This window comes from Xiphophorus couchianus, chromosome 4 (assembly GCF_001444195.1).
Source record: "Xiphophorus couchianus chromosome 4, X_couchianus-1.0, whole genome shotgun sequence".
In the NCBI taxonomy this organism is placed as follows: domain Eukaryota; kingdom Metazoa; phylum Chordata; class Actinopteri; order Cyprinodontiformes; family Poeciliidae; genus Xiphophorus; species Xiphophorus couchianus.
This window is the reverse complement of record NC_040231.1, coordinates 18,654,694-18,682,008: the sequence shown is the minus strand read 5'-3', so window position 1 is coordinate 18,682,008 and position 27,315 is coordinate 18,654,694. Positions and strand designations below refer to the sequence as shown.

The window sequence follows — 27,315 nt, the reverse complement described above, 5'->3', positions numbered from 1 at the left end:
AATAAAAGTTGTCTCTGTGTAAAATAAATAAAAAGTCAGTCAAGTACAAATGAAGAAAGAACCTTTTTTTTATATACAGAGCTCAGATTGGATATGTGAAACATATTCCATATGCGTTTAATTTTCTTGACAAATCTGTGAGACCTTCCAATGCATCCAATATTAAATAATGCCAATGACAATGGACCTTACCACAAGGGCCGCGTTTCATTGGCTGATGCCCATTCTACGTGGTCACGTGTGTGGCCGTCTCACAAACACACTTAGCTTCCCGTTAGCTAAGTACAGCATAAAGGCAGAACTGATACAACTTCTACACCTTGAGGCCTGTCTGCTACACAGTCTTACGTTAGCTAAACAGATCAATATGCAATGTGTCTGTATCTGACATACACTAAAGATTTTATTTTAGCAGAAAAGGCTTTGGACTAAACTGTTACTCGTGTTAGCCACGTTAGCACCAAGTACAGCTAGTCAATTGTTACGGTTGCCACGGTAACAGGTGTGCTTAAGCTACAGAGAGAGAGAGAGAGAGTAAAAAGGTAGGAGTGGTTTTGAGTTGATCACCTGTTCGGGTTATTTTACCTTTGTTTCCCTTTGCTGTGGCGCATTAAAGCCGCTGTAGTTTCTAAACGTTGGACTAATTACCTCGTTCCTTTGTGAGTTTACTTCATTCACAACAAACATCAAATAGAACAAATATATTTCATAAAATTTTAACAAACAAATGGCTTCTACCGCGGTAATTATGTGAAATTAAATTAATTATATCCCAACTTCAGAAAATTTGCCTTTACCTTTACAGAGCTCTTTGGTTCCTCCTATCAGTCTGTAGCTTCTCATATTGATGTCATCAAACCAAATTTCAGATCTACCATAACTGACTGACACCTGCTGGCCTCAGGTTTGCAACCAGCTTGTGACTGAGAAACCAGTAACCTCCTCCCAGATGATGACATGAACTTGTTCGTTCCTCTGTCCATTTAGTAGCTGATATATTGTGAAAATCTGGTAGAATTGATGCACTAATGGAGTCATGTTTACATAGAAACAACGCACTGTGAGGTTTTGTTTGTGAGACTTGCGGTCACGTGGGTCGGTTGTGGGCGGAGCTTGGTAAGGTCCATGAGTGGTTTATTGGAAAACTATAATTTTTTGAGAGGACTGCTGGGAAGAGTTACACTCCACTCAGGTCATCACAGTGTGACTGATGTCATACTTCCTGAAAACTTTTTTTTTTTTGAGTCAGCAAATTGTATTTGTCATAGATCCAGTGCATCGTAGAATTACATTTATGAGCGATAGCAGATACAAAATACAACTCAGATGAGGGATTATGTTGAGTCATGGTTGGACTGAAGCCTGCGTTCTCTCCTTTAGTCTGAAGTTTGTCTATTCCTTCTGTTCTTGAAAAGATATTTTTGGAGCATTCATACATTAGTAATGTATTTAGTGAATATAAATAGATTTTTTTAACTTGTATTTGCATTGTTCACGGTAATATATTCACTCACATGCACCACTCTGTATTTACACTTTTTAATATTTTACTTACTTTATCCACTTTCTTACATTGTTTTATTTGTACCAGGATTTATCATTTTTATACTTGAAAACATTTTCCAAAATTAGCTTCTGGAAGATTTTTAAGTTGCTTGATGATCAGAAACCTTTCCATGTGACAGAAAACTATAAGCATAGAAAGTTATTAAAATGCTTTTTTAAAATTATTTTACATCACTGTTCCTGAAGGTATCTTTGTTTTTTAGTAAGTGCTTATTCTAGCCTGTTTATTTTTTCTTCTGTTCATTTCTCTGCAGCACTTTAGACGATGAGGGGACAAACCTCCGACAACAGAAACTGGACAGACAGGTGAGCCTCTGATGTTCTCACAGCTCTGATAAAAGAGGAAAAACAAATCAATCACAGGAGGACAGATTTATCATCAAAAGCTGCTATTGCTCCATCAGTCAACTTCGAGTCAAAACCCACTGTGGATTCTGTTATCTTCCTAAAGGGCTTTCAACAAAACAACACACTAGGTGGTCTTGAGCCACTGCCCACATTAAGCCTTTCATTCTCATTAAATGTTTTCTCAACAGGCATTTTTTCTAACACAACAGATTATAACAGGACCATGAGACAGAATTGGAGAATCCAGGAATCCTCAGTCAAACTGATGTTTGGCAGTCAGAAAACTGACACTGATGTTGTTGTTTCCTGTAAGCAACACTGTAACCTAACACGCTCTCAGGCAGGTTGATAAACAAAGTAAGGAGCTTTTTTTATCAAAGCTTCCTTAGCAAGGAAGAGAAAATTACTGAATAAATACATTTTGAGTTCTTTAAATTTTCTTTTGGTTTTGTCATATTTAATTGATGGGTTTGCATGTGTCTTCTTCACTTGGCATTCATGCAAGCTGACTTTGTTTTTTGAATAACAGAGATGAAGTTGTATCACTTCAACATTCCTTTGCATTCTGACATGGTTCCGTCTATTAACTTTCTAACTGAGTCATAGAAAGCTTGCCACCTACTGTGTCTTTTGCTTGTTTCACGCTAACGTTCTTTAAATTGTACCAATGTGAATTTAATTGTAAAGAGCTTTGCAGGACGATGTAGAACAGCTAGTTCTCACACATGATGGATTAAAGGAACAGAAATTTTCAGAACATATAACCATCCATCCATTTTCTACATACGCTTATCCACTCAGGGCCCTGCTGTGCATATTCAGCCATCAAGAGGCGGGGTACACCCTGGACAGGTCACCAGGCCATCACAGGCCAACCCAGAACCAAATAAATACACGTGTGTCCCTCCCTTTAACTCAAATATATGAGAAGAGGAAACTTACAAAGCTGTGACATCATAACTTTGGCTTTTATCAGTAGCTTAATGACAAAATAATCTTTATGTATGCAAACTTTTGATATAAAGAAAGCAATAACAAATCTTTTTCATTATTCTGGCATTTAGAAATAAATTTAGTTAGCCTTATTTGGTCAATTTTAATCTAATTTCATGGGAGAGAGGGAGAAATGGTAATGTGCCTTTTTATAGATACATTTATGAAAGCTAAATGTCATGAAACTGTGGTGTTGAGGGGTGGTGAGGCAGATGCTGTAGACCCAGGTAGGATGAATAAATGTTTTAATAACGAATGTCCCAAACAAAGTCCACACAACCAGGCAGCACGACTGAGCAGAAGCCAGGGCTCAACGCCGGTAGCAACTGGTAAATACAATGGACAAGACAAAGGACTAAACGCACATTCGACACTGACTAAGTCAAACGAGACGAGGACCCGACAGAGACGCAGACACACAGGTGGCATTAAATACACGGGAGGGTAATCACAGAAACGAGACACACCTGGGAACAATCAAGGGGAGAACAGGACAACGAAGAGACTCAGAGATACCGAAAACTTGAAATTAACACACAGAAGAACAAGACACTAAATGGTCATACAAAGCTATTTCAGGTTTAGTTTGTGACGTGATTTAGTGTTTTTTTTTTCATAGTCTTACAGTACAATCTAATTTTTTCTCTAATGGAAACCTTTAATAATTAAATAGTTCTAGTTGGGTATAATTAGTCCTGATAAAAGCCACAGAATCCATTTAGAATCAGATAATTTGGTTTGACAGCACATTTCCAGTCATCTAACATTGTTTCTACATCTTAATAGATTTGTTCCAACTTGCATGTAAGCAACTAAAACAGCTCACCAGAAAACACTGATCAGCAGCACTAAATCCTCTTGCATAGAACTAGGAAGATCTTTTATGTGGCTCTCATAAAGCTCTGATGCACGAAAGTATTTACTTGACAATACTGCTGAAGGTGTTTTTAAGACACATCAAGGTGCTTCCTCCAAGGATTGCTTTTTTTTTCACAAAGATGCTTGAAAAGACTGATTGAATTTTAGATGTGCAGATAGCTGCTTAAAATAACTTGAACAAAATCCTCCGGCATATTTATTTTTTATGTTTTTTTTTTTTTGTAGAAAGTTAGGGTGTGGTAACCTTTTGAAACCTTCTGTTTTGCATGCCATACAATTCACCGTTGTTTATAAAGCTTTTGATTTACATTTGCAGGTTAACATTCGTAAAATGTGGGCTATTTGCCTAAATTGTTCCTTTGTAATCTGACTTCCGGTCTGATGATGCTTTTGTGTTCAAAACCTCAGCGAGCCCTCCTTGAACAGAAGCAGAAGAAGAAAAGACAGGAGCCTCTGATGGTCCAGTCCAATGTGGATGGGAGGTCCCGCGCTCGTCGGACCAAACAGAGTGAAGAACAGGCCCCGCTGGTCGAATCGTACCTCAGCAGCAACAGCAGCACCATCTACCATGGTGAGAAAACCCATAATGTTCAGAAACTCTCCTGCTTAGAATTAAGCCAGAAAAGATGTAATCTTCTGACATGATTATCAATTCCAGTTTCATAGATAGAATTAGAAAACAGAACAGATCATAAATTTGGTCTTACAGAATACAGATTGGCATAAAACAGTTTACTTTCATTACCATTCTGTGAAATAAAAATGTGGAAAACTTGAACAGTTAAATTAAAATGGAAGGACAGAGAGCGCAAAATCAGTAGATTTGTGCTCTGATTATTTTTGAAAAAGGTCTCACATCTTAAGTAGCTTGTTAGAACATTTGGCTGATTAACTACTATTTCAAACAGTTGAAATAGTAGTTACTATTATTATCTTCCATAATAAGTTATTATTATCTTCCATAATAATAACTGGCAAACCTCATTACAGAGTCTATTAAGCAGCATTATATAGCTCTGAACAGAAATACATTTCCTGGAAAATTAATTTTCTAATTTCTAAAAGATTTGCTTGTAGGATCAGAGAAATGATCTCCAAATGTTTGCGGCAGCTGACTGTAACAGCAGGATGGTCACGCGAACCTGGTTGAAATGTCGTCAGTAGAAAAATGTTCCAGGCTCCTGACTGTGAAATTTAGCATCAATAATGTGAAAGGAAACTTTGAAAGAGGCCAAGGATGTTGTATGCTGTGATCTTACAAAACTATTTTAACATGCCATGCCTGGAAAAGAAAAATATTTGGGGTGGGGAGAAAAAAACTAAAACTTTGTGATGAAAGCAGAGGAAAGTCTGGAACAATCAGACCTTGTCCTTGTGAAACAGCAGTGGGAATGTTTCACTGACCCGAATAAAAATGAATTCATTACCATACAGGGAAATTGGGAAACTAAAAATCACAACATATTAAAATTAAAAATCCATTACAGACTACCTCAAGATGTAAAGGTGCAGATTTTCTAATAATCAAGCAATTGTAAGAATTTTACAAAATGAACGTAATCCAAAACAAAATTAGGCTCTCATCAAATTTAAGGCTGATTTTAGAGCTGTGAAACATTTGCAGTGTATTTTCGACAATATGTGAGGTGCCCAAAACATTGTGCTAAAGTACAACAAAATAATATGATTTTTATTTTATGCACAATAAAAGCCAGCTTGTATTTTTATTCCTTTTGCATGGAGGTAGCAATAGATTGACTTCAGCTTACATTTACAGAATCTTCCCAGGCCAAAGATCTAGTTTCTTTGACTTAGAGCTATGAAGTCTCTCAGTTTTCACTAAGAGAGAAAGAAACAAAGAAGAAAAGAAAGAGCTTTGCTGATATATGAGAAACTAAAAAAAATATTATTTGTATAGAAATATTAGACATAAACTAATCTTTGTTTGTTTGAAATATCAATTTCCTGAATTTTGCTGTCCATTTCTGTTCTCCACCTGAATGTTTTCTAGTGCAAGATCCTGAACGGGAGGAGGTGAAGGTGATTTCGGACGCTCAGTTGCCTCGCTCAGCCAAAAAGGGCAAAGCATCGGCCAGCTCCACTCCGCAGACAGGCAGTGAAAAGAAGGAGAGGAAGGGCAAACACAAAGGTTAGCCTACCACAAATCAAATTAACAGGCCATGAAATATATAACATTATGACTAACACTTAAAACATTTCCTTACTACAACTTACTGCAGTGTACAACAGAAGAGACAAAGTAATTTCCATCCTGTTGCTTCAACTGTAATTGTTATCCTTGGATCCTTGGATAACAGTCACAGTTGAAGAGCTGAAGGTTCAAACTACTCCTGGCAGCAAACATAATCAGTGTAGCTTTTCTGTTTTTTGTTTGTCTGTGTCTAAGCTCTGCAATGACATGTGACAGGAAGACTCATTAGAGGCTGAAATATTATGCAGATCAAAGATCACGAGTTTGCAAATGTCAGTTATTGATTTGATGTACATCCTAGATCACTTACCTGCAATTTCTTGTTATTTCTATCTATCATTTGCAGCAGGTATTATAATATTGACATGCTTCTGCAGATTTCCTGGTTGAACAGAAAATCTGTATTTCAGTTGCAAAGATGTTTTGATATGTGAAGCAGAAATGAAATGGATACTATTGAGAAGCATTTTAACAAAGTTTGTTCTTGGTGAATGATGACCTGGCAGCGATCAACAGCCCGGCTGCCCAGCAGGACGACAGTCAGATCCAGATCCTGACGGTGGGCCATTCTGCTGCAGAGGAGGGCGAGGCAGAGCCGGTTATGAGCTGCACTCAGTCACAGAGTAAGCAGGACCTTCGTGTCACCATGCTGAAGAAAGGTAAAATCTCTGTTGTTTTGAAAAGTCTTTAATGACATCCACAGCATTCTGGTTCACTGAAATACTGGACAAGTTATCGTCCTCACAGCACACTCTGAGTGACATTAAATCTCTCAACAGCAGGGAGATGCTGCTTATTGAAATCCAGCAAAACGTAGATTATTCTAATTATTTGTCATTTTGTAATTCCTAGCACACTCAAATGACCACTGGAAATAAACACCAGTCCCCCACATGACCCAGCAAGGATAAATGGTTATAGACAATGGATTAAAATCTTCAAAAACATTGACTGTGCAGGTGAAATTAAAGTGGGGCTCTTAGACATCATGTTGAGTTATTCATTTTCTCCTTGACTGACCTCTAATATTAGTTGTAACAATCAGCAAAGACTCAGATTTTTATATAAATAAAATAGACAGTTGTAAAATCAATAAAAATTTTAACATGAGGAACAAATGTGCAGAGTTCCTTAAGTGTTATGTCTCTGTAATTGTCACGTGTCCAAATGAGGACCTGATAAAAACCCATCTTCTTCAGACCCTGAGTACAATATCAGCATGGTCGTTAGGATTGAAGGGAAGCCTAACATTTTTTTCAGCTGAACATACACCCTACGCATAAAGTCGAAATAAATGGGAGCAATTACCAACTCAGGGTTTCCACTCTTGATGTGTGACGAACTGCATTAACTCGGCCTCAAACGTCTGTCTGATGATAATTGCTGCTCTTCTTTTCTCTCATCTGTCAGTCACACTCCTCATCTCCACTCTCCAGCTCTCATTAGGGAAGTGGTGCAGTAGCAAGTCAACCAAAACCAAATGTAATATTTTTATTTTTTATGTGATAATTAGGTCACAGGAAAAAAAAGTATTTTATAGGCACATTGGAGCAACTGGTAACAATGCTGTTTGGTAAATAACGCTCCATCTCTTTTGGTCTTCTGAGAAAACATAAGTCTGTGTTTATCCTGAGGCTGCTTCGCTTATTTTTACAAAATTAAGCACATGCCCACATTAACTTGGATAGAAATACTGAAATAATGTTAACATTGGAAATGAAGCACATTTTAAAGTGGAGGTTATTTGTTGTTTACATTTAAACTTAGCTAACTGAGGTGTTGAGAAACACTTACTGATTTTTACTAGTTTCTTAAATGTTGTAAACAATCCCAAGAAAAAGACACAATTTCACATGCCATTACACCAGTTCTAAAGTCTTTACACTGGCTTTGTGTAGCTCAGAGAATAAACTTTAAAATACTGTTGTTAGTTTATAAGTCACTGCTTAGCACCGCAATACACTAAAGATCTACAATTGTTGTACCAACCTTCCAGACCGCTCAGGTCTTCTGGTTCAGGTCTTCTGGTTCAGGTCTTCTGGTTCAGGTCTTCTCTGCATCCCCAGAATCAGAACCAAACAAGGAGAAGCAGCATTCAGCTTCTATGCGCCACAAAGCTGCAACAAACTTCCAGAGAACTGCAAAAGAGCTGAAACACTGACTTCCTTTAAATCTCAACTAAAAACTCATCAGTTTATTGTTGCTATTGAACCATAGATTAATGAAATAAAACGTTGACCAACATATTTGATGTGTGTGGTTGATTTTGATAACGTCACTCATAAAAATATAATGTTTGTTACAGGTTTTCTCAATTATTGACTACAGTATGTGATGTCGTTTATGACTTTTTATATTGTGTTTTTATGACACATTCTGAACTGTCTTGTTTCTGAAATGTGCTATCTAAATAAATGTGATTGATTAAATTACCACATTTAAATTAAAGCAGATAGAATTTTTTTATGGTGTTTAGATAAGTCTAGAGTGTGCAATCCTGCTGGTGACTTTTCTTTCATTTTTCAGTTTTTCTTTTGTGTGTTCCAAAGGTATTTCCAGCAGTATGAATTTTGATGAAGAAGAGTATGATGACGATGAAATTAGCTCAAGCTCTTCACAGCTCAATAGCAGCACAAGACCAGGCTCTGCCACCAGCAAAAAGTCATGCAAGGTAAAATGAATTTCCCTCTTCACATCCTCCCTATCTTCTGATTGCCTGTCATCTATGGCACATTTGCCATAGACCTGTGAATAATGAGCAGAGAGAACGCAAGTTTATTACGTTGCTCAGTTTCACTCCTAGCAGTTTTATGCTTGAAGTTCAATAAATTGAAAATTAAAGTTTAATGTAATTAAAGTCATTTGTAATTTTGGGACCCATCATTTGTGTTTATTTGCTCTACTGATGTTTTCTCAAATCAATTGGCAAGATCTTTCAGCTACTAATAACCCCATAATTGTGTGACTCCAGGAAATAAAGTAGTCTTTAGGCACAGGAAGCACACTTGAAATACTGAGCCCTTCAAAGAATACCCCTTTGAGATTACTGTAATCTGGGAACATACTCCTGAAAATAGCTCTCCCCAGCACAATTTACATCAACACTCCCTGTGTTTCATAACCTTAAATTGGCAAGTTGTTCAGCGACTAGACCATGGGAGTCCAGCCTGTATCCTGCCTGTTTTAGATTTTGAGCGATTCAAGAAATATAGTAATGATTCCCTGCAGAACCTATAGACACAATAAGGAGGTAAAATAAGCCATTAATTCAACTGTGTTGGAGCATGGACACATCTAAAAGATGCAGGACTGCACTGGGAAACCTCAAGAGCAAATTCATAATAGAGACTTAAAATGGTTAACCCACACAGCGTGCATGTTGTAATTACAAAAGTAGATGTAAAGGGAGATCTGGCATGCCCACATTTAAGTGAGTCTTTGTGTATGTATGAAGGGGAATGTCATCTCAAATTTATGACTTATTTCTGTAAAAAAAAAAATGGATTTCTCTCCTTTTGTAAAAAAAATATTGCCAAATGAAATAGTTTTGGATTTACAAAGAACAGAGCTGTTTCAGTTTTACAGAAAGCACAGGAACAATATTTACTGAAGACATGTCACAAAGGTGGAATCCATCCCTTGTTCAACTGAAACCTGTCTGCATTAAATTGTATAAATTGCACTTAATTAGAGTCTTCACTTTCGGAGCTTAATAAATAGAAGTCAAACAAACACACTCTGAAGAAGATCTGTCCTTACTGTGCTAATTAAGTAAGGTGCACTGAGGATCTCTGTCCCACTTACCTGTTGTCCTGAGACGGAGAGAACACAGAGGTGTTAAGTGAGCACCCAGTAATGGAAACCAAATATAAGAAAAAGCAGATCATTTCTTTATTTCTTATGTTAAAGTAGGACAATGACATCACTTACAGCTGTTTATTTTATTCTCATGTAATGGGAACTAGTGGAAACATGTAACTAGTGCAATATTTTTCTAAAGGATAGGTGTAATAATTTTATAACCTGCTAAATTTTTACCTCAAGCATTTTTTATGGACGCATCACACTGTAGTAGGAAAACGTTTTCTTCATCTCTTTCATCATTACCCTGCATCTCGTCAGTTTCTTGCTGAAAGGAGGTCGTCCACATGCTGACATATAAACAAGAGCAAATTGCTCCCATCTGCTGGACCTGTGGAGCATGTGTTTAGTGCAACCTGCTTTGTGAATCCAAGGCAGAAATACAGCAAACACCAGGAGGAAGTCAGTTGCAAAAAATGGAGATTACGTCGCTTTCTGAATTTCCCGCCTTCAGAAATGTTTGACTCAAAACATTTATTTGGATAAAAATTTGTCAAGATCAGATAAAATGCGGTGCACATTTGAGATCTTATAATTTAATTGTATTTACCTTGTAATGTGTCTATAATTTAATTCAGTTTCTTTAGTCTTCCTTATCATGTAAAAATAGAAGATGATTACTGTAGTAAAATTCTTAGACAAATTCTCAGTCATTCAAAGTAAAACTCTAATTAAGAAAAACATTTACAGAAATAGGTAAATAATTAAATTATTTTCACTTAAATGGCCAACTAAAACGCAACTTACATTAGAAGAGAAGAAGATGACATGACGTGAGTAAAAGTGATTAGCATTAGCATTGATAATCCATCCATCCATCAATTTACACCCTTGACCCCAGTGGGGTCGGGAGGTATGCTGGTGCCTATCTCCAGCGAACGTTTCGGGCGAGAGGCAGGGTTCACCCTGGACAGGTCGCCAGTCTGTCGCAGAGCATTTATAATGTTTATCTAAAATCATGTAGTCAGATAATCTGTGAGCGCTACAGGCCCTAAGGATATTTACTTCCTTTGGAACAATAAATTGCATGTTTCAACATTTGTAAATGAAAATGATTAATGTCTGGACATTGTGTTTACAGCTTTCACTTCCTGTATTTTCTCTCTGCTAGTCTAATCTTCGTCTTCAGTCAACTCAATCTTCTTTCCTTCACTGGATCTTTATTTTAGGCACACTGTGCTCATTTTCTGTCCCTGTGGACAGTTTGAACTTCAGACTCATTATGCCACCTTACCCCGTTTTAACAAAACTCTCTAATGACATATCACTCACCCGACCACCATTTCACCCTCAGTGGGCTGCTGTCTTCCACAGGAAGTGGCCTCAGCACCCACTCCACCAACAAATGAACCTGCCATTGATGTTGAGGATCTGGAGGAGTTTTCTCTGCGACCCGCACCACAGGGTGTCAGAGTAAAATGCAGAATCACCAGGGACAAGAAAGGCATGGACAGAGGAATGTATCCTACCTACTATCTTCACCTGGAGAGGGAGGATGGCAAAAAGGTGAGAAAGCTGTGAGACGAGCATTTCCTGGTAGATTGTGTCAGTTTTTTTTTTTTTTTTGCTGAAAAGTGTGGAAAATGTCTATTTCACAACATTCATGTAAATCTACTTCCTGGATTTAAATGATGAGTTGATGCAACTGTACTTTTTACAAGTTTTTTTCTTTTTTGTTGGTTTCTGGCTCCATTTTTCCCAGGTATTCCTTTTAGCTGGAAGGAAAAGAAAAAAGAGTAAAACTTCAAATTACCTCATCTCCATTGATCCCACTGATCTGTCTCGTGGAGGGGAGAGCTTCATTGGAAAACTGAGGTGAGTTCTTTAAAAACATGTTAGGATGTTTTGCAGCATCACACAAAATTACCAACACACTGACATTACATAAACTGACAGCACTCCAGCCTGCATTTAATGGTGCAATTTTAAAACCAGGGTTTCTGGGCGGTGTTGGAAAAACTGGAGATGTATAGCATTTGTTTTCTATCTTTCCGCATTTGATAGATGCGGAAAGATAGAAAACAAGAAAATGGTTTTCTTGTTTTCTATAACAAGAAAATAGAATCTGACAGGGTATTTTTATTTTCAGACTTTATTTCTTGTCAATATCACTGTCAACATATTGTTAAAAATACAATATTGTATTTATATCTGTCCATTCATCTGTTTGACTTTACAGCAGTCATACAAACAATTCCTCCAACCATTCATCCCTTCATTAATCTTTTTATTCATCCATCTGTCCATCCATCCGTCTGTTCATCCATTCTTCTGTTTATCATTCATTTGTGTGCCTTCCTTACAGGATTTTTTGTTGTTGTTGTAGTTTCCATATTTATAGACTGAGAATGCCTGAAGTTTGAGTCTGAAAAAGTAGGGAATGTTGAACACTGGAAAACTAATGTCTGGTTGATTTCAGATCTCTTAGTGCTGATATAAATTAGCTTTTGATCATGGCAATTGAACATAGCATTTTTAAGAACCCTTCATTAGTGGAGATTAATGTGGCTCATTCACCTGGTTTTATCAAAGAAGCTGCATAACTCTGAAAAATGTGACTGATTGCAAGTCATTGTTCTTTGTTAAAATGTTCAATGATCTGTTGATTAAAAATAATTATTACAGCCTTGGATTGATGGGGTGTTGTACTGTGAACCTCAGAGAGAACATCAAACCAGCAGCTCCATGGAAACTCAATCATAGCTTTACGCATTTTCATCTTCAGAGGCGGCCTGACCACTGCTCAAACCTCTAGACTAGAACTACAATCCTTCTTAAATGATTGCGATATATACTTTTATGAACTATTGCATCTAATTTCTCAGGAGTTCTTCTGAGAACCTAAGTGAGGTGTGCCTTCTAAAGGAGACATAGACTCAGCTTTTAGAACTGTGGATATAAAAGCAAATTTTTAGACGTTGATTATAACGCTTCAGAAATTTGATTTAGTTCAGGTTTTGTGTGGGCATTCAGATCAGATTCCAGTAAAATACATTGAAGTTTGTTGCAATGTTACAACAAACCTGTAATGTCCTAATTACAAGTTACAACATTTGAGAACACTTACAGTGAAATTAGAAATGAACACTTTTTCAATTCTCTCTAAGCTGATGTTAATATAATTGTTAACATGAGGGCACCTTTTCACATTTTTACAGCTTTTGTAATGATCCGACAGAGCATTTTTAGCTTTGAATAAATACATACACCAATATACTCCAGCCCTTTCATACATAGTGGTCACTACAGCAGACAGCTACATAAAAGTCATTTTCTTGTGTTTCTTGTGGATTTTTATGTTATAAATGCACAGAGACCTCTGAAGTGTACACTGGTGCATCATAAAATACACTATCAGCTACTTCTGCAGAATTGCAGAATTATAGTTAAATCCAATCCAGACGAAAAGCATGCTGACCAACCCAGTCCCTCCTTCTATTGTAGAGGACCCTTGCAGATACAAAAAGATATTGTGACCTCAAGTAACCATTGCAGGTCAATACTACTGATGTATTTTCCAAATAACAGCTTTGTATTTGGAGAAAATTACAATTGATCACCTAGAAGAAAAATTGTTTTTACAATTATTTTCCCCACCTTTTTTATGCCTTAAGAAAAACAAAAACCGTTTGGAAAAAAATCCTGACATAAAGAATCATAAATCATGCATGAAAGGGCTAGTTACAAACAGCCTCTAGGAAATGCCACCTCAATTTCCTCCTGAATTGCTCTTTATATGTTAGTTCACATCAATCACACACTAAATCTTGAATTAGACTTGAATGCATAGTGCTGTTTTTGCAGGTCAAACCTCATGGGAACTAAGTTTACTGTGTATGACAATGGTCTGAACCCCATGAAGAGCACCACCAGCCTCGAAGCCAGCAATCTTCGCCAAGAACTAGCTGCCATTTGCTATGTGAGTATAAATATTCAGAGAATGAAATGCAATGGTTACCCGATTTGCAATTATGCAACATTTAATATTATGCAGAAAAAGAAGGATGTGAGATTGCAGTAATTAAAGAAATACTAAAATTTTAATGATTTTACTGTTATGCAACTAAACGAGACTCTTATTATGGTCAACTTAAATATATCCTTAGTATAGGTATATGTCTATACTGAGGGTAAGGAATAGGAATATATGGTGAAAAAGATTGCAGTATGTGAAGTTCATCCAAAATAGCTTTATCTAAGCAAAAATAGCATTTTTATATAATATCATGAACATATTTAAATGTATCTTTATTTAGGTTTCTTGTTGTTGGTTTTTCACCCCAAGTTTTAATGTAGCAGATATTTGCAGAATGGATAATAAATCTAAATCTGTCGTTTTAAACATTTTATTTTAGTATTTTGATATTAAGTAGGATTCTACATAATAAACATAGCACATTTTTGTTTAAGCATGCTTCTGTTGTATCTTTACCAGTTTATCATCTGTTCAATACAGGAAACCAATGTTTTAGGATTCAAAGGGCCTCGCAAAATGAGCGTCATCATTCCGGGAATGAACATGGACCATGAGAGGGTGTCCATTCGGCCGCGTAACGTAGGTCTCGCTGCCGCATATGTGCTAACCTATCCAACTCCCTGTAATAGTTTTAGAATTGATCATAAAACTGAAATGGCTGTTTATGAAGGTGTTTGCTTGCTGTTCATTTCAGGAGCATGAGTCATTGTTGGCCAGGTGGCAGAACAAGAACACCGAGAGTGTGATTGAGCTTCACAACAAAACACCTGTGTGGAATGATGACACTCAGTCCTACGTTCTGAACTTCCACGGCAGAGTCACGCAGGCTTCTGTTAAAAACTTTCAAATCATTCATGACAATGACCGTAAGAGCCAAATGTTTACTTCACTTTACATTTGGGAGATGATACAAATTCTCAGTAATGCATTGAGAGCATAGTGTTCAGAGTCTGATTTTCTTTTCGTTGGCTCACTTTACAGAGCGGGTATTACCACAGGGCAAATAATTTTAATTGAGTAAATTTAGCAATGAGGGCAATAAATGTAACAAATTAAAAATATGTTGTGACGTCAGCAAAGCTATTCCTGTAAAAAGCAACATTGTTGAACAGATAAAGAAATAGACATTAACAGAACATTTTATTAGCTGTGAAAGGTTTTATCAATTAGTTATTCAGGGCTTTTGTGAGACAGCCGAGGAGAACAATGTGTAGATAACAACAAGATAAAAAACATAAATGAGCAAAATAACTTTCAGGTGAAATACTGTCATGAGAAAAACAAAGCACAGCATCACTTCTTTCATCAGATTCAAGAGGGAAAGAAGCAGGCCTTTTCTCTCTGAAAAGCATATGGCAGCACAGCTTAGGTTTGCATTTAAAACAGATTTTGTGCTAAAATCAAATGCAGTTTAAGCATAAACATTTTGTGACAACTGTTGAGCATGATGGAAGAGGAGTCATGATTGGGGTTAACCAGGAAAATCACTGTATTTTTTTTTTTTTACATTCAGATTGGAGTCAGTCTATCTGTTGGCTAAACCTTGGACCAAACTGGGTCACCAACAGGACAGTGGTCCAAAACACAACCAATGCAGTGCAATAGTAAATTGGACCAGAAGCAAATAGTCCAATGTGCTACAATAGTCCAATCAAGGTCATGACCTCAGATAAAATTAAAATGAAATTCTTTGGAGTGACATCAAAAGAGCTGCAATTTACAAACATCATGTGTTGTAAAAAATCTTAGAAACTGATCCAGAAATACAAATGGCAAGTGTTTACTACTAAGAGTTAGTTTATCAAGCTCTTTGGGAATTGGGTATACCTAGTCTTTTTACCTAAATTATAAGTTTAGATTTTTTGGAAGATCCTTTCATGGATAGAAAGCACATAAAGGTAATACTTGGTTGCCACGTCACTTCAACAATGTGACACATGCAGTTGCAGGAGCAACAGTCAATTAGGCAGAAAGGAAAGATCACCAGACACAAAGCGTAACTCTTAGAAAAACTAAAATAAAGCATAGCATTTTGCAGAGTTTGATAGTGATTGAATATACACATGACTGGTTGTCTTGCTTTGCCGTTGTTCACCACATGGAGCTCAATCTTTACAACATAGTGTGCGATGACACAAGGTGTGTGGGTGTCTTTATTTACCCACTGGTTCCAACATGGGGCGTCTGGGACATCTGCATACCATATGCCAAGTAACTGAACAACACAATCACCCATCCTCATTCAAGCCCAACATAGATCTCTTATTAAACCCAAGTATTGGTAATTGTGTCAATTGATTCTGCAAAGCATCCTCTGTCTCCTCACTTTCACTCACTGTTGTTACTGACAGTTTGAAACTCCTAGGACATAAAATAATTTTTTTGTGTGTCAGTGTCGATTGAGTAAAACATACGTTTTCTTTTACAGCTGACTACATTGTGATGCAGTTCGGCCGTGTGGCAGAGGACGTCTTCACAATGGACTATAACTACCCAATGTGTGCGCTGCAAGCCTTTGCCATTGCCCTCTCCAGCTTTGACAGTAAACTTGCCTGTGAATAAACTCAAATCTGAGGTTCAAAGAAGAGATGATCTATCTGTCCTTATGGGCTGCTTGTGTATCCCTCGGGTTGGTTTGAGATCTTTAAGTCACCCAATGCCCTGGAACTCCTGCATACTGCGAAATACATTGTGGGCTTCAAGTCCTCGGTGTCTATGTGTGCCTGCAGTCGAAAAGGGGTAAATGGTCATGATCTGTGGAAGAAAACAAGCACAAAAAGTAATCCACTGGTAAAATCAAAGGAATTGGTCTCGACTTATATTGTAATTTTGTATACTGCAACTGCATTATAAAAACCTGCACTGTTTCTTTATGTAGTAGCTTTAGAAGTTTAACGTTTCCTTACTTGTACATTTTAACTAACAGGGACACAAGAGTTTTGTTTGAGCAACTCCGTGTATTTTCTTTCTGTAGTCTACAGCACAGTCTTTCCATATTTCATGCATGGTAATTTTATTTTCTGCAATCATTTGTAACAACTTCATCGGTATTGGCTGTTTGGTGCTGCAAGCATTAATCGTCATTGCAAAAAAATAAAATAAATAATCACTTATTTCCAAAAGAATCAATTAGAGACTCCAACTTGAAAAGGATAAAGGCATGTTATACAGTGCTGTCTACCACATATTGTGTCACACTGTTCAATGTGAATGTACAGGATGATGGTGCACTTTACTTTGAATTATGTGATGGAAAGATATATTGCTGTACATACTTTATTGTGCCTTTGAAGATGAACTCCAGTTTTAAAGTTTGGTCACAAAATAACTTGAACTTGAATTAATCTATGTGTTTCTTGCCATCCTCGCGTTCACTGAAGATATTTCTCTAAATTTTAGCGTGCCTCAGACATGTTCAGAATAGATGAACACATTTGGCTACAGAAGATTCAAGATAGTTTATTTCAACGTTTCAGACCGTCTATAGGTAAATCATAATTAGCTTCACAACTTCACTGCTCATTTCCTTCAAAGTTTATTAACACAGCATGACCTACTGCCAGCAAACAAAGAGGGTGAATCCACCTTTTGTTTTAACACATGTCTTTTATTTGACATTTTCATGAACTTTGTATTCCATTAAGGAGCTTAATACATTCCTCATCTCACTGGCAGTAAATCAATATATCACCCACTGCTCACATTTTTACTCAAAATATTTGCCCTCTTGCTTCTTCTAGGGCAGAATCTCTTTTTGTCAAATGTAAAGTAGTAGATTTTCTATTTTACAACCATTGAAAAAATATGCCGAATGACAGCAAATAACAATCGCTGATACCGCTATTGTTACTGTGGGTTCTGAGAAGATCTTTAACAAATGTGCTATTCTTGTATTCAGTTGTGTTATATTAGAAATTTCTATTTCCAAATGGTTGATACTCTTGCTGTAAAGTCTGCTTTTCTCATATGTGTCCAGGACTCGGGAGGTTCTGTCATTTTCCGGTTTCAGTGCTCTCATCATTATGTACAGTAAATGGTGTACAATTTTACTCTGGTGGTATAAACAAAGTCCTTTGATCATGAGAAAAATAAACTTACAGTCTGTCAAATGAAATATTCTGGATGTTGTTGATAATGCTTTTAAGAAGTTAAAGTATGAGAGCAACATCTCTTCATACCAGTAAAATCACAAAAATCTGTCATATCCCTGTTTTCAGCTACTATGTTTTTTTTGGTAAAAACCAGAGCATTCTCACTATGTCACAGATTGTAGAAATGTCTGAGATAACAATGCTTGACTTAAACCAAGCATATAAAATCACATTCTCACTGTTGTACCCTGATTTCAAACCTCTCATCTGTGCCACTTTCTTGGTGTTTATGTTTCTATTTGTATTTTAGAGTCATCAGAGGGACAAAAACATAAAGGCCGTTACAATAACCTAATTTTGTTCTTTTGTTCTGGTCCTTGACTATTCAAATGTGGCTGCAACAAGGAACGATGTTTGAATTTGTATTTATTTCAACTTGACATATAGGGCATTATGAATAAAATGTATAATGCCCTATATTATAAATTAGGGCATTTATATTATTACAATAATATAATGATTATTATATTATTATATATAATAATAATAACAATTATTATTATTGTATCTCTCTATACAGATATTATCAAATAGCATCAAATAGGCTATCAAAAAGGCTTAGTGCAAAAGCAGTGATGTGCAAGATTTTTACATTTACATTCTTACTTTCATGTTTATGAAGACTGAAACATCGCCCTGTGTTGATGCAACATGATCAGTAAAAATAACATTGGCGCTAAAACAACAGCTAGCTGAAATCATCTGTGAAGACAGAAACATTTTTGTGACAATGTAATTAAAATGCCCAGCTGTAGTTGAAGACTGTCGTTATTACTGTTAATGACCAACTAGAAATGGAAAACCAACCACAATATGTGTGTCTAGAAATAAAGAGGTAATAGCAGCTGTCTTTTTGAAACCATATCCACCTTATTCCTGAGAGGCTTAGTGTGGAAACGATTATGGGTCTTACTTCCGGCGCACACCGGAAGTAGTAGTATTTCATTGTTATTTGTAGGGTTTTTCTATGATGATAGAAGTTACATCTCTCTTTTCGGCTACTGTACAATATTTAGTAAAACTTGTTTACGGACATGCCTCTCTGCTATCAGAGAGCTGCTCCGTACAGGGGGTCGTAATTGTGAATTTAATCGCGGGGAGCGACAGGAGCACAGCGGTAAGTTTTGTAACGGACTGACAGTGAATTAGCAGCTGCTAGCAGCTCGTTTCTCTGAAGAGCTGACAGTAATGAACGAGAGAAAAGCAGCGAAGCTGGTCAGAGGTCTGCGCTGCAGTTTTTTTTTTTTTTGCTGACAGTATAAAACAGCAGAACTACATAATATTAGCTTGGTGTGATGTGAATTTTCATTTGAATTTAAAAAATAATAAAGTTCAGGAAGTGGCTGCAGCAAGTGGGACCACTTCATGAACATTATTGTTTGGGCCATTACTATAAGACAAAATAAAATATCTGGGTTTACTTTGTCCATCAGAACCAGAACCTCGAGGTTCTCCGTTGCTGAGTGTCACTGCAGATCAGCAGAGAAATGACAGGAGCTGCTGTGCTTCAGACCAATAGGATAATCACCCCAAACATGACTGGAACCGAACTGAATCACACATCAACCTGTTACAGAGAGCAACTTGCCACTGGAAAGTGTTGTAAGATGCCCTTGTGCGCTTCGTGGCTGCACTCTAATAATCAGTCCAAGTTTAATTTGTGGCTGCAGCAAATCCGCATCTGCATCCGAAGCAACTGAGTCAGTGAAGTGGCTAAATATGCTAGTGCGGGTTATTTGCGGCCATTTCTTCAAGTCGCCATCCCTCCCCGCAAAAGTTGTATGTAGCGGTATAACAATATTGCCACATTTAAGCTGTGATAGCTGGTGTTCCCACATATTTTATGGCCTAAAAGCTCTGACGAAAGCCAGTTAGCGAGTTGCTAATGTGTAAACAAATGGCAGTTCCGGTTTGCAGCGGAAGTCACCCTCATAAATCCCGCAAAGCCTCATGGGGGCTAGGAGTAAGCTGGATAACAAACAGTTTATTATCCAGCTAAACACTAGAACACTTTGGTTTGCTGACTTCTGACAAATGTAAAACAAACGACATAAGTTCTTCAGCTCCAAGTTTGGAGTCAATTGCTGAGTGGACTATAAGTGAATTGCCTCAGTATGAAGAACACAGGTGAGAATATGATGATTTTAAGGTGCACAATGGGAATCGATGGTGGACACTTACAGATTTAATTGTAAATGTCAGTAGACATACCTAAATACTTGCAAACAAGCTATGACACAAAACTAAAACAAACAAAACAAGTCTTTCTTAACGAACAAATAAACAAAATAGTAATTTATATAGTATGTATTTATAAAAATATTACCCTCCACGCTGAGAATTAGGTCATTACTTGGAAAAAAAAAATCATGCGTGTTTCTCACTAAGTCGTGGCCATTGTCTTTGGTGTTTTTGCTGCTTAGCAGCAAAGACAAATGATAGTTTTTCCCTGCAGGTGCATCATTTCAGTGAGGAGTTGGGATAATCTGTAGTGCTCAGTTAAACCAAACCATAAGGGGGAGCCAAATATTCATCTTATGTTCCCAAAAAAGCAGGAACATCAGTCAAGATGCCAGCAATCTGTGGTGAATTGGATTTTGTGTTATGACGATGTTGACTACAAATCCTATGCAATGTGGTGTCTTTTACTCTTTTATTAAGTTTGTTTCTGAAATGTGTTGCATGTACTTGTCAGCAGAGTGTTGCATTTTTACAAGAGTTTTGTTTCTCAGACTCCCTGTTAGTGATGATACTTGCCTGATAAGTGTCATTTACAGCAACACTTCTGCTCTCTGTTATTACTGTTGATGAGAAATATGTGAAAGAAGGAATTAACAATGTTTCAAATAAGTGATAAGTGACAAAAACAAGCTGAGGTGAAAGTATTTCAAAACAGAAATTAGGTATGTAACATGTTCCTTCTTCCTTTTAGTGATGGATTATGAAGAATTTAATGGATAGTAATCACACTTAGTTTCTTTAACATTTAACATTACATTTAACTAGAAAAATAACAAAATACATTTTTCTATATGACAGGTCTTTAAGCTCAGTCATCATAAATCAATAAATTTGATCACACTTTTCTACAGTGAACAAAAGAAAACCATTTACAATATTTTTTATCATTGGATGATGTTTCTCAAATAAGTTTGATTTTTGGTGGCTTAAACATGTGAGGGATAATGATTACTTCATGGGCAGAATTAGGTTGCTGTAAAACTTTCTCTTTCTCTTCTGTTTCTCATCCTCAGGACATTCGGTCCGACCTCTTTTGGGACGTCTGCATGAATCAGATGTTCATCTTCCATTGTTGCCAAAGTTAACAAATACTCCTCTTCGTCTTCCTCTGCTTGTTCCTCTGGATTTGAAGAGCCTTCACAACTAAACTGCAGGCTTTCTGCCTCCATCAGAGGATCATCATCATCTGCTTCTTCCTCCTCTTCTACTCCTATATCCTCCTCTGTCTCATCCTCCGTTTCCTCCTCCTCTTCTTCTTCCTCTTCCTCGTAGGTATCCTCTTTGGGGTAGTGGAACACGTGTTTCTTCTCACTGAAGGTTATTTGCTTCTTCCCTCCGCTGTGTTGTTGCAACTCTTTGCTCACCTCCAAACCAACTCTTTCCTGCTTTCTGCCAATACCAGGAGAAGCAGGGATGAGCAACTGTTTCTTCTCCTCTTCCTCCTCCACATATTCAAGCTCTTTGTCCTCTTCTGCTTCCTCTTCTACTTCCCCAACTTCTTCTAATTCATCCTCTTCTTCTTCCTCATCTAAATCTTCTTCTTCCCCTTTTTCCTTTTCCTCTTCATCTTCCTCTTCCACAATGGAGAGTTTCCTGGCCATGATCTCTTCCTCTTCCTGCTCCATCCTCTCTGCAAGGGCCTCAGCAGTGGGTTGGCTGGGATTCTCCTCCAGCTTAATAGTCTCGTACTTATGTCTATCACAGGATTCATCATACTCTGGATAAGTCTCCTCTGGATAGCCTGTGTTAAAGGAGCATGGAAATAGTCAGCTTTACATAAATAAAATGCTCGCGGTTTCACTGGAGGTAAGCCCTGCTCCTCAAACATATTTTCTGACATTATTAGAGGAACTTGAAGATTTATACTTGAGCACATACCTTCCCAATCTGCACCGTAGGGGACCTGCTCAGCCTCCATCTCGGGAGAGGCTCCCTCCAAACGGCCCTCCTGCATCAGCAGTGTGATCTGTCGGAGTTGCCTCAGGAGTTTTTCTTCCTTCTTTGATGTTGAAGTTTTACTCTTTCGCTTTCTGCCACTATAAAGCAGCACAAGTTAACTCGAGAATCTCAGGCAACATGACTATTTATAAAGAGCTAGCTGTCAGGTTTTTACAAAACTGCAGTACAAGGTACACAAGCCGCATTTTGGCTCATAAATTCTTCAACAGTTTGGATTTCCCAAAAGTGAGTTGTTTTAGAAATATCAATTTTATCTTCTGAGGCTCATAAGTGAATGATTACCCACTTATTGTTTTTGTTTTTTAACTGAATATCGCCATAGAAAGTGCATTGCTTACTGGCGCAGCAGCTCTGCTACTTTACAAGGAATTTATTCTTGTAAAGTAGCAGAGATACTGAAGTAGTAATATTTGAAGTTATTTTCATTCTCAATTTTTGCTTTTTCTTTTTAGCCTAGTCTACCATCAAATAATATGTTTCAATCATTTTCAATATGCTGATTGTAATTGTGACTAATGGATGTTCTGGGGGAAAGAAGCTCCTTACCTTGAGGAACAATGACTCCTCCCTGAGACAATCCTGTCTAGCATCATTTCTGTTTGCAAAAGTTTCTCCTGAAGCCTGGCGAGCTCATAATCAGTAGCTAAACATTTCATAAGAATACAGGGATTAATATAAATAAACAGTGTGATAATAAAAAACACAAAATTTACAAATCATTTCAAAAGATTAAAAACAAAATCAAGATCACTTTCATGTGCTTTCAAAATTAATTCTGGCAGTTTTCTTGTGCTCTTGGTTTTTCCTAATATTTCTCTTAAAAGAACAAAATAATAATAATAAAAAACACACCAAACTCTCCCATGTGAAATTTACACCATCAAACTACCAAACAAAAAGTCTGAGCCACACTCAAAGCTAACAAACACTTCCTGTGTCTGAAAGAACTTACCACTTGTGTTCGATGTGGTTTTTGTCTTGTCTGTTGAATAGATCCCTGATTTATTCACCTTTCCCTTACATGTTAGCTGTGAACAAACATACAGTTATGATTACTAGGGCTGTGCAAAGCATCTTTTTATTGTTACACTTTATAGTTTAAATAAAACTCATAATCGCCTTGACAGCAAAGAGTACATTTGCGGTCAAGAGTACATTTAACTGAGTATATTTACTCAGTTAATTAGTTATTTATAATAACTATATTTAGTTATTATATTTATAATAACAAAATGATAGTTTAGTTATTAACTATTAGTTATTATATCTATAATACTTATAACTAAATAATAACTAAATATTTAGCTATTATAAGTTATTATACTTATAATAACAAAATATAAGAATCATTATAAGGCGTATTCATCCCACACTAAATAATCTACCAATTAGAGAGGTTTGTTGCAGTGATTACCTTATACATAATATAAAGGATGTAAAGCAGAATCCCAAAGCCATATGTGGGTATGACTTGAGCCATCAGGTTGTATTTCTTGCCCCGCCCAATACTTTGAACTTTAACCCTGGCTTCAACAGTGTGTGTGAGGGAGCGAGAAGAATCCACTTCCCACTGCTCTGGGTCGTCTGACACTGACAGCTGATGCATCCCAGGAGGGTAAAACCCAGGTCCAACTGCAGGAGGTAAAAAAACAATCACTCAAACACTGCTTGAATTTATTTAACATATATTACTCTTAACTTTCTTTTTAAACTTGTGTTTAATGATTTTTGTTTACACAACCAGCTAATTTGAAAATTGGGCAGATTTGTTAATTGTCAGCATATATTTATATTATCATTCTCTTTTTCAGGCATGTTTGAAATGACATTTTGCAGTAAACCTTCAATAAAATATATGTAGGAGTAATTACTCCTACATGTATTTTCATAAAAACCAAGCTACATTTTTCTAGTTTTATTTTTTTCAATAAGAGCTGCTTATTTAAAATACAAAATGTTAAAATGAAAGATGTGGTGCTGGAATATTTTAAACAAGTGCTTCATAATTTCAAATGAAAATGGCAAAAGTAATCCCACTATATAAATCTGGGAATAGACATCATTTCACAAATTACAGGCCTGTTTCATTACTTCCACAATTCTCCAAAATTTTGGAATAAATATTTGTTGCTAGATTGTATAGATTTGTTAGTAAACAGCAACTACTCGCTGAGAATCAGTATGGATTTAGGTCACAAAGATCCACATGTGTGTGTATGTGTGTGTAAATATATACGGGTGTGTAAATAGGTATATATTTTTTATGTATATATGCTGGTAGATGCATATGTACAGTATATAAGTGTATGTATTACTTTCATCTGGTTCAGGAAATATTATTATAGTTATTATTGGTTTTTTTTAAAGGATACTGGAAACAGGAAGACTATTTATGCAATGATTTAATGAATGGAAAAGGGGTATGATTATATAACTTAAACTTCATCATACTCCTTTTCAGACTCACAGTTACCGAATAAGTGGAGTATTTACATGTATATGAGTATGTACATTTGATAGTAAGGTATTGTATTTTCACTTGAAAACATGAAAGTCTTTATTATTATTATGTTTTGATGGTGAAATATCTGTCTGAGATAAATGATCATCAATCCAAAAAAAATTCAGAAATATCAATAACGAAACTACCTTTCACCCTTTAACAACAGAGGTAATTGGATGTGCACCTTGCAAAAAATAAAAATAAAAAAACATCTATTTTTAGAAATTCATTCCCAAAACTTTTGGGCATCATCAAAGACTCATAGCTTTTTTGCTCCATCTCTTTCTTTTTGTTTTATCATGAACTCTGAACTAACCTGAAGCAAATTAGGTCTGATGTGTGTTAAATATTGATTTGAGTTATATCGTGAGGTCCTATATGAGTTGCTATCTTGGTCCGGGAGTAATTTTAAAAGTTGGACTCTCTTTTTCAGGTTTACCCTGCTTTATGTTTTCTCCAGGATCAGAGAATGGCTCTCATTCATTTGCTAGAGTCCTATTGTAATGCTTTAGAAAAGGCTTTATAATCTTCTCCAGGGTGACTGACTTTGATTTTTTTTATATCTTCTTTATACATCAGAACATGATCTGTTGCTTTTTGGGATCTTTTTTGTCCTCATCATGTCAGAAAAGTTCTATTATAGAGAATACTCATCAAGCAATAATCAATCCCAGTTGTAACAGGTATAATCAAACTAAAACATTATTCACACTCGTTGGTGGTGGGTGTCCATAGCAGCAATTTTGTTTGGATAATCTTTTAAATAAAATTGTCATTTGGAAGCTGCTTTTTTGTGTTGACTCAAGTTAATGTTGCCAGATATTAAAATTTGTTGGATATTAAACATGAGATATCTCTAGGCGGCACATTTTTCTTTATTTTTCCAGCGCTGCACATAAACGTCTCTTACCACATGAACATATATTAAAAACCATTACAGTAAACTCATTTACAGTAGGGAAAATTCTCTGTAGAGTACTAGCTGACAACAACAACAACAACACAGGGACTCAAGATGGAGTAGGTTGGATGATGACCTGATAAACTGCCTTACCCTCTGACTGGCCCCTCTCATTTTTTCCTCTGGGTAAAAGCATCTTGGGCAGGAAGAGAGACACACAAAGAACAGAACATGATATAAGGGTAACCTTCTGGCAAGTTGTAATGGTCATTCTGCCTCAGAAAATGACTGCCGTCCAGTATTTTGTCTTTACTAGAAAAGCGAGAATCTGTCCCCAGATGTCAGCTCTCATGTGACAATGTTCCATCCAGATTAGTGAGGATTAGAGAAGCTGCATTCAAGCGCTGTCTGAAATATGGGCTATAAATCTATAAACAGAAACCAGCTGCTTGTTGTATAGTTTTATAGACTTTTAACTACCACAGATGGATAATAAAGCAATCAATCCCTTGATTTAATGCTTCAAGTTGAATTTATTAAATCAGTCATAAATTTAGCAAAGTCAAGGACCACTGAAAGGTGCTATAAATCTATTAGTAAATAATGTTCTGAACTTATTGGAAGAAACTTATAATCAAATTAGGTCATACAATTTCTTTTTGCAAAAAACAAGTGAGTAGCTGCACTCAGTGGTAAGTCTTGGATATATTTGCAGCACATCTGAGTCAATATAGATATGGGGAGAATTATCAGTTAAAGTTATAAAGAAATCACAACAGATTTTTCTTCAGCTATGATTCAAAGCTTGATTCAAGCCAAACTTGGATAATGAAAATGTTACTTCAGCTGTTTTCAGACTGAGCTGAATTATATTCTCAAACTTTCATAAATCAGATGTGAGCACACTTTCAAAAATGATCTTCAGACTATGTTCAGGTTCAAGGGTCTTCTCCCTCTTAAAAAACTCTGTTCTGTGAGATTCAGATGATTTTCTGGGGGATTAGCTTGTATTTTCACCTTGCAAATAGACACTCATTTGAATCAGGTGTGTTGGAAACATTAATCGCATGCTATGTTGGGGGTCTGATGTCTAGAACCAAGTGACACTGATTAAGAAGCACTTAAATTAAAATTAGTTTTAATGAATCATATATGAGCACACTTTCAAAATTTTTATTTAAGTGGTAAATGCTCTGTTTTGACTTAAAAGCAAGTAAAGAAGCAAATAAATCACATTAACAATATAAAATCAATGCAAAACAGTGATGACTCTGAGTGTTTAACTGTCTGTGATGAAAACAGAGTAATGTGACAGTCAACAATGGTTTAAATATTTATTATGTTATCATAAAATGTTACTGAACTTATAGCTTTGAGTACAAATATTAAATGAGGCAATGTGAACATAACACTTCCTAACACTTCCCTCTCTGGAGTGCATTTCATATCAAAGACCAGCAGATGGCACCACAGATTCAGTTACAAAAATACCACAAATTCAAGTCAAGCGCTCATCAACTTGACAGTGAAGTAACAATGTAATTTTTACTATATTTTTTAATGTAGTTGCTAAATATAGACGTGTCTGGAAATGGTCTAAGTAATAATTACATATGTCAGAAATTTTTAACAACATCACATGGAAAGCTGGTGTAAGACACAAGATAAATTTTGTTCAGATTACATTGTTTGATTTGCGTTTGACAACGCAAGTTTTTTTTTATT

At 36.4% G+C, this 27,315-nt stretch overlaps 2 protein-coding genes across 3 annotated transcripts in view; one reads left to right on the top strand and one right to left on the bottom strand.

Annotated features, from left to right (window-relative positions):
* tub (TUB bipartite transcription factor) overlaps positions 1-18,281 on the top strand; it is a 43,710-nt gene extending 25,429 nt beyond the window's left edge. For both annotated transcript variants that reach the window (XM_028014717.1, XM_028014718.1), the window contains exons 2-12: positions 1,821-1,872; positions 4,195-4,357; positions 5,798-5,935; positions 6,505-6,657; positions 8,548-8,669; positions 11,174-11,365; positions 11,562-11,674; positions 13,664-13,778; positions 14,316-14,414; positions 14,530-14,701; positions 16,264-18,281. In XM_028014717.1, coding sequence (XP_027870518.1) covers positions 1,821-1,872; positions 4,195-4,357; positions 5,798-5,935; positions 6,505-6,657; positions 8,548-8,669; positions 11,174-11,365; positions 11,562-11,674; positions 13,664-13,778; positions 14,316-14,414; positions 14,530-14,701; positions 16,264-16,397 — 1,453 coding nt within the window. In that variant the 3' untranslated portion in view covers positions 16,398-18,281. The remainder of the gene's footprint in view (positions 1-1,820; positions 1,873-4,194; positions 4,358-5,797; positions 5,936-6,504; positions 6,658-8,547; positions 8,670-11,173; positions 11,366-11,561; positions 11,675-13,663; positions 13,779-14,315; positions 14,415-14,529; positions 14,702-16,263) is intronic.
* A 2,527-nt stretch (positions 18,282-20,808) lies between these two features.
* ric3a (RIC3 acetylcholine receptor chaperone a) lies at positions 20,809-25,889 on the bottom strand. The gene is made up of 6 exons (XM_028014725.1): positions 25,744-25,889; positions 23,601-23,818; positions 23,139-23,214; positions 22,733-22,829; positions 22,106-22,263; positions 20,809-21,968 (listed from the first exon to the last, which is right to left on the bottom strand). The coding sequence occupies exons 1-6, from the start codon at positions 25,859-25,861 to the stop codon at positions 21,193-21,195; spliced, it is 1,443 nt and encodes a 480-aa protein (XP_027870526.1). The 5' UTR covers positions 25,862-25,889; the 3' UTR covers positions 20,809-21,192.
* Between the last annotated feature and the right edge of the window lie 1,426 nt (positions 25,890-27,315).